The following is an 8,760-nucleotide window of genomic DNA, read 5'->3' as shown; positions in this document are numbered from 1 at the left end:
AAATCATAGAGTGTTTTGAGGAGCCAATTTTAATGTAGGCTTGAACTTACCAAACTGTACCATAGCAAGAAACCTCCTGATTTAGGGGGTCTTGTGCACATGAAATCGAGAGTTATGAGTACCTTTAATGCATTAATAGTAAATGCATATTTCTTGGTATTTTTAATTTCAGTGTAAGTAGGAATATAACTTATACATGCAAACAGATTGCAATCCCTCTAAAGAATATATATAGAATTTAAAACAATCACTCTAAGTATTTAGGGCGTCTTGTGTACATAAAATCGAGAGTTATAAGAACCTTTAATGCATTAATAGCAAATGCATATTTCTGGGTATTGTTAATTTCAGTGTAAGTAGGAATATGACTTAAAAATGCAAACAGATTGAAATCCCTCTAAAGAGTACATATATGATTTAAAACAACCGTTCTTTATTATCCTGTCGATAGACACTTTAATGTGTTCTTTTTTTCTGAAAAGACAAGAATTGAATTTGAAAATAAAAACTATTTCATCATTTGTTTAGAATGTTATCTTGAATGCAAATATGCAATTAATGGAATTTGTGTAAAATGTAAGAATACAGTGAGAAATTAGTAAATGAGATATATCTATTCAAGACGTACTGGTTAACTATATCCGCCATGAATGCAGGTCCAGACTCTCAACCTGACTAATCACCAATGTCGCACACCAGCGTCGTCACATCACCTATCAGAGGCACTGTATTCTATGCCACACTTGACTGACTTGACACTCGATGGAGGGGATTTACGTGAGGAGTTCTACTCTACATGGAAAGCAAACGCATCATCCATGAAGGTATGTGTGTACTAATGTAACTGCATGGTGACGGTCATTGGAAGACAGAAAGATCAGTAATGGTTATATGCCATGGTTCACATATATATAAGTTGCATTTTCCAAGCACTCTTTTTAAAGGCCATTTACTTGGTATATTGGAATAGCCATGAATAATGAAATAAAAGCAAACTACACATGTACTGATTACGTTGCAATTTAAGTGTGTATAAGTTTGACATATTTTCGACCAAAAAACAATATCCAACCTTTTCCTAGTTTGATTGATATGAAAAATATTTCGTGGATTGATTTGAGGAGCCAATTTCAATGTAGGCTTAAATTTACCAAACTGTACCAAAGCAACAAACCTCCTGAGTTAGGGGGTCTTGTGCAGATGAAATCGAGAGTTATGAGTACCTTTAATGCATTAAGAGCAAATGCATATTTCTGGATATTGTTAATTTCAGTGTAAGTAGGATTATGACTTATAAATGCAAACAGAATGCAATCCCTCTAAAGAATACATATAGAATTTAAAACAATCACTCTTAGTTTTTAGGGCGTCTTGTGCATATAAAATCGAGAGTTATGAGAACCTTTAATGCATTAAGAGCAAATGCATATTTCTGGGTATTGTTAATTTCAGTGTAAGTAGGAATATGACTTATAAATGCAAACAAATTGCAATCCCTCTAAAGAGTACATATATAATTTAAAACAATCGTTCTTTATTATCCTGTCGATAGACACTTTAATGTGTACTTTTTTTCTGAATAGACAAGAATTGAATTTGAAAAAAAAAAAACATTTTCATCATTTGTTTAGAATGTTATCTTGAATGCAAATATGCAATTAATGGAATTTGTGTAAAATGTAAGAATACAGTGAGAAATTAGTAAATGAGATATATCTATTCAAGACGTACTGGTTAACTATATCCGCCATGAATGCAGGTCGAGACCCTCAAGCTTTATGATCACAAGTGTCCCACACCAGCCTCATCATATCACCTATCAGAGACACTATGTTCTATGCCACACTTGACTTACTTGAGACTCTATGGAGGGGATTTACGTGAGGAGTTCTACTCTACATGGAAAGCAAACGCATCATCCATCAAGGTATGTGTGTACTAATGTAACTGCATGGAGACGGTCATTGGTAGACAGAAGGAACAGTAATGGTTATATACCATGGTGCACATGTAAATATGTTGCATTTTACAAACACTCTTTTTTAAAGGCCATTTATTTTGTATATTGGAATAGCCATGAATAATGAAATGAAAGCAAACTACGCATGTACTGATTACGTTGACATTTAAGTGTGTCTTAGTTTCACATTTTTGTCGAACAATAAACAATATCCAACCTTTTCCTAGTTTGATTGATATGAAAAATATTTCGTGGATTGATTTAAGGAGCCAATTTCAATGTAGGCTTAAACTTACCAAACTGTACCAAAGCAACAAACCTCCTGAGTTAGGGGGTCTTGTGCAGATGAAATCGAGAGTTATGAGTACCTTTAATGCATTAAGAGCAAATGCATATTTCTGGATATTGTTAATTTCAGTGTAAGTAGGATTATGACTTATAAATGCAAACAGAATGCAATCCCTCTAAAGAATACATATAGAATTTAAAACAATCACTCTTAGTTTTTAGGGCGTCTTGTGCATATAAAATCGAGAGTTATGAGAACCTTTAATGCATTAAGAGCAAATGCATATTTCTGGGTATTGTTAATTTCAGTGTAAGTAGGAATATGACTTATAAATGCAAACAGATTGCAATCCCTCTAAAGAGTACATATATAATTTAAAACAATCGTTCTTTATTATCCTGTCGATAGACACTTAATGTGTACTTTTTTTCTGAATAGACAAGAATTTAATTTGAAAAAAAACACTATTTCATCCTTTGTTTAGAATGTTATCTTGAATGCAAATATGCAATTAATGGAATTTGTGTAAAATGTAAGAATACAGTGAGAAATTAGTAAATGAGATATATCTATTCAAGACGTACTGGTTAACTATATCCGCCATGAATGCAGGTCGAGACCCTCAAGCTTGATGATCACAAGTGTCCCACACCAGCCTCATCATATCACCTATCAGAGACACTATGTTCTATGCCACACTTGACTTACTTGAGACTCTATGAAGGGGATTTACGTGAGGAGTTCTACTCTACATGGAAAGCAAACGCATCATCCATCAAGGTATGTGTGTACTAATGTAACTGCATGGAGACGGTCATTGGTAGACAGAAGGAACAGTAATGGTTATATACCATGGTGCACATGTAAATATGTTGCATTTTACAAACACTCTTTTTTAAAGGCCATTTATTTTGTATATTGGAATAGCCATGAATAATGAAATGAAAGCAAACTACGCATGTACTGATTACGTTGACATTTAAGTGTGTCTTAGTTTCACATTTTTGTCGAACAATAAACAATATTCAACCTTTTCCTAGTTTGATTGATATGAAAAATATTTCGTGGATTGATTTAAGGAGCCAATTTCAATGTAGGCTTCAACTTACCAAACTGTACCAAAGCAACAAACCTCCTGAGTTAGGGGGTCTTGTGCAGATGAAATCGAGAGTTATGAGTACCTTTAATGCATTAAGAGCAAATGCTTATTTCTGGATATTGTTAATTTCAGTGTAAGTAGGATTATGACTTATAAATGCAAACAGAATGCAATCCCTCTAAAGAATACATATAGAATTTAAAACAATCACTCTTAGTTTTTAGGGCGTCTTGTGCATATAAAATCGAGAGTTATGAGAACCTTTAATGCATTAAGAGCAAATGCATATTTCTGGGTATTGTTAATTTCAGTGTAAGTAGGAATATGACTTATAAATGCAAACAGATTGCAATCCCTCTAAAGAGTACATATATAATTTAAAACAATCGTTCTTTATTATCCTGTCGATAGACACTTTAATGTGTACTTTTTTTCTGAATAGACAAGAATTTAATTTGAAAAAAAACACTATTTCATCCTTTGTTTAGAATGTTATCTTGAATGCAAATATGCAATTAATGGAATTTGTGTAAAATGTAAGAATACAGTGAGAAATTAGTAAATGAGATATATCTATTCAAGACGTACTGGTTAACTATATCCGCCATGAATGCAGGTCGAGACACTCAAGCTTGATGATCACAAGTGTCCCACACCAGCCTCATCACATCACCTATCAGAGGCACTGTGTTCTATGCCAAACCTGACTGACTTGAGACTTGATGGAGGAGATTTATGTGAGGAGTTCTACTCTACATTGAAAGCAAAGGCATCATCCATAAAGGTATGTGTGTACTAATGTAACTGCATGGAGACGGTCATTAGTAGACAGAAAGAGCAGTAATGGTTATATGACTTATGGTGCACATGTTTATAAGTTGTATTTTTATAACACGCTTGTTAAAGGCCATTACTTGGTAAATTGGAGTAGGCATTAAAAACGAAATGAAAGAAAACTACACATGTACTGATTACGTTGAAATTTAAGTGTGTATAAGCTTGAAATTATTTTGACCAATAAACAAAATACAAGCTTTTCCTAGTTTGATTGATGTGAAAAAAAAATCATAGAGTGTTTTGAGGAGCCAATTTTAATGTAGGCTTGAACTTACCAAACTGTACCATAGCAAGAAACCTCCTGATTTAGGGGGTCTTGTGCACATGAAATCGAGAGTTATGAGTACCTTTAATGCATTAATAGTAAATGCATATTTCTCGGTATTTTTAATTTCAGTGTAAGTAGGAATATAACTTATACATGCAAACAGATTGCAATCCCTCTAAAGAATATATATAAAATTTAAAACAATCACTCTAAGTATTTAGGGCGTCTTGTGTACATAAAATCGAGAGTTATAAGAACCTTTAATGCATTAATAGCAAATGCATATTTCTGGGTATTGTTAATTTCAGTGTAAGTAGGAATATGACTTAAAAATGCAAACAGATTGCAATCCCTCTAAAGAGTACATATATGATTTAAAACAACCGTTCTTTATTATCCTGTCGATAGACACTTTAATGTGTTCTTTTTTTCTGAAAAGACAAGAATTGAATTTGAAAATAAAAACTAATTCATCATTTGTTTAGAATGTTATCTTGAATGCAAGTATGTAATTAATGGAATTTGTGTAAAATGTAAGAAGACATTGAGAAATTAGTCAATGAGATATATCTATTTAAGACGTACTGGTTAACTATATTCACCATGAATGCAGGTCCAGACTCTCAACCTGACTAATCACCAATGTCGCACACCAGCGTCGTCACATCACCTATCAGAGGCACTGTATTCTATGCCACACTTGACTGACTTGACACTCGATGGAGGGGATTTACGTGAGGAGTTCTACTCTACATGGAAAGCAAACGCATCATCCATGAAGGTATATGTGTACTAATGTAACTGCATGGTGACGGTCATTGGAAGACAGAAAGTCAGTAATGGTTATATGCCATGGTTCACATATATATAAGTTGCATTTTCCAAGCACTCTTTTTAAAGGCCATTTACTTGGTATATTGGAATAGCCATGAATAATGAAATGAAAGCAGACTACACATGTACTGATTACTTTGAAATTTAAGTGTGTATGAATTTGACATTTTTTTGACCAATAAACAATATCCAATTTTCTCCTAGTTTGGTTGACATAAAAAACATTTCATAGAGTGTTTTAAAGAACCACTTTTAATGTAGGCTTGAACTTACCAAACTGTACCATAGCAACAAACCTCCTGATTTAGGGCGTCTTGTGCATATGAAATCGAGAGTTATGAGTATCTTTAATGCATTAAGAGCAAATGCATATTTCTGGGTATTATTCATTTCAGTGTTAGTAGGAATATGACTTGTAAATACAAACAGGTTGCAACCCTTCTAAAGAATACATAAAGAATCAAAAGAAATAACTCTTAGTAAATTATCCTCTTGAGGGTCACTTTAATGTTCTTTTTTTTTCTTCTGAATAGACGAGAATTGAATTTGGAAATAAAAATCATTTCATCATTTGTTAAGAATGTTATCTTGAAAGCAAGTATGTAAATAATGGAATTTGAGGAAATTGTAGGAATACAATGAGAAATTAGTAAATAAAATATATCTATTCATGTCGTGCTGATTAACTATATTCACCATGAATGCAGGTCCAGACTCTCAAGCTGACTAATCACAAGTTTCGCACACCCTCGTCACATCACCTATTAGAGGCACTGTGTTCTATGCCAAACTTGACTAACTTGAGACTCGATGGAGGAGATTTACGTGAGGAGTTTTACTCTACATTGAAAGCAAAGGCATCATCCATAAAGGTATGTATGTACTAATCTAACTGCATGGAGACGGTCATTGGTAGACAAGAAAGAGCAGTTATGGTTAAATGCCATGGTGCAAATGTATATAAGTTGTATATTCCAAACAACCTTTTTTAAAGGCCTTTTACTTGGTATATTGGAATAGCCATGAATAAGGAAATGAAAGCAAACTACGCATGTACTGATTACGTTGAAATTTAAGTGTGTATAAGTTTGACATCTTTTTCGAACAATAAACAATATCCAACCTTTCCCTAGTTTGATTGATATGAAAAATTTTTCTTGGATTGTTTTGAGGAGCCAATTTCAATGTAGGCTTGAACTTACCAAACTGTACCATACCAACAAACCTCCTGATTTAGGGGGTCTTATGCAGATGAAATCGAGAGTTATGAGTACCTTTAATGCATTAATAGCAAATGCATATTTCTGGGTATTATTAATTTCAGTGTAAGTAGGAATATGACTTATAAATGCAAACAGATTGCAATCCCTCTAAAGAATACATATAGAATTTAAAACAATCACTCTTAGTATTTAGGGCGTCTTGTGCACATAAAATCAAGAGTTATAAGAACCGTTAATGCATTAATAGCAAATGCATATTTCTGGGTATTGTAAATTTCAGTGTAATGTAAGGGGGTGGTAGATTGTGACGGGTAGCCGGAATGAGTGGGGGTAGACCTCGGACAATACAGATGACAATGGCAGCCTGAGGAGTAGAGTTGGTGCTCTTTATTCTGTAAAGGACACACCGCTATAAGCGGGGTGGGAACGGGGTCAAGTAATGATAAACAGTTATCAATTACAAGAATAAACAACGACACATCTTTCAGCATTATGACAACAAAAGGTAAACAGTGTTCACTACACTAAAACATTTGAATCGTTAATAACAATAACTTTAACTTATTTAAGACAATGCAAATGCCCAAAGTGTATAAGCTGGATCAAATACAAATTCCTAACATAATTAATCAAACTTAAAAGATCATAATTCTTCGTTAATCAGGTTTCTCTACACCAAAACCTAACACATAGTCATTAGCGCCCAAGTTCCCGACTACAATAGTCACACTCCAAGGCCCAATTGACCGTACACACAAATGCATTCTACACGTACCCGTACAGGCATAGCCTACGCATCCATTTCCTCTACTTGTAATCTACTTGTACATTGAGAAGTCACACCCTCTGAGCATTACGTAACAACAATATCGCCTTAAATTACACCTTTCTGTTAACAAATATCATGTTCTTTGAACATATTTTTAAGCCTTATAATAATACTAATTCGTTAAAACCAGGATATGAACAAAACATAGTAACAATATTATCAAATATAACAATTTAAACACACATAAAAACTAAGCCTTGCTTACCTATAAGCGGGGTGGGAACGGGGTGAAGGTCACGGTTCTAAAGCCCGCCACCAACGACCTCCTTACAGTAAGTAGGAATATGACTTATAAATGCAAACAGATTGCAATCCCTATAAAGAGTACATATAGAATTTAAAACAATCGTTCTATATTATCCTGTCGATAGACAATTTAATGTGTTCTTTTTTCTGAATAGACAAGAATTGAATTTGAAAATAAAAACTATTTCATCTTTTGTTTAGAATGTTATCTTGAATACAAGTATGTAATTATTTGAATTTGTGTAAAATGTAAGAAGACAGTAAGAAATTAGTAAATAAGATATATCTATTCAAGACGTACTGGTTAACTATATTCACCATAAATGCAGGTCCAGACTCTCAACCTGACTAATCACCAGTGTCGCACACCAGCATCGTCACATCACCTATCAGAGGCACTGTGTTCTATGCCACACTTGACTGACTTGACACTCGATGGAGGGGATTTACGTGAGGAGTTCTACTCTACATGGAAAGCAAACGCACCATCCATAAAGGTATGTGTGTCATAATGTAACTTCATGGAGACGGTCATTGGTAGACAGAAAGATCAGTAATGGTTATATGCCATGGTGACATGTATATAAGTTGCATTTTCCAAACAATCTTTTTTTAAAGGCCATTAACTTGTTATATTGGAATAGCCATGAATAATGAAATGAAAGCACACTACACATGTACTGATTACTTTGAAATTTAAGTGTGTATAAGTTTGACATCTTTTTCGAACAATAAACAATATCCAACCTTTCCCTAGTTTGGTTGATATGAAAAATATTTCTTGGATTGTTTTGAGGAGCCAATTTCAATGTAGGCTTGAACTTACCAAACTGTACCATAGCAACAAACCTCCTGATTTAGGGGGTCTTATGCAGACGAAATCGAGAGTTAAGAATACCTTTAATGCATTAATAGCAAATACATATTTCTGGGTATTATTAATTTCACTAATAGTAGGAATATGACTTATAAATGCAAACAGATTGCAAGCCCTATACAGATCACATATAGAATTTTCGTTAAATAACTCTTTCTAAATCATCCTCTCCATAGAAACTTCAGTGTGTTTTTTTCTGAATAGACAATAATTGAATTTGAAAATGAAATCTAATTAATAATTTTTTGAGAATGTTATCTTGAATACAATTATGTAATTAATGGAATTTGTGTGAAAT

General features: G+C 33.5%; 1 protein-coding gene across 1 annotated transcript; it reads left to right on the top strand.

The window, feature by feature from the left end:
• The first annotated feature begins 1,753 nt into the window (after positions 1–1,753).
• LOC115921344 lies at positions 1,754–8,397 on the top strand. The gene is made up of 5 exons (XM_030978742.1): positions 1,754–1,927; positions 2,862–3,029; positions 3,965–4,132; positions 5,995–6,159; positions 7,915–8,397. The coding sequence occupies exons 1-5, from the start codon at positions 1,754–1,756 to the stop codon at positions 8,095–8,097; spliced, it is 858 nt and encodes a 285-aa protein (XP_030834602.1). The 3' UTR covers positions 8,098–8,397.
• Positions 8,398–8,760: the final 363 nt, after the last annotated feature.

This window comes from Strongylocentrotus purpuratus, unplaced genomic scaffold, assembly GCF_000002235.5.
Source record: "Strongylocentrotus purpuratus isolate Spur 01 unplaced genomic scaffold, Spur_5.0 spur5_scaffold_1, whole genome shotgun sequence".
Taxonomy (NCBI): Eukaryota; Metazoa; Echinodermata; class Echinoidea; order Camarodonta; family Strongylocentrotidae; genus Strongylocentrotus; species Strongylocentrotus purpuratus.
The sequence above is the reverse complement of the archived record's forward strand: the minus strand, read 5'-3'. Positions and strand labels throughout refer to the sequence as shown.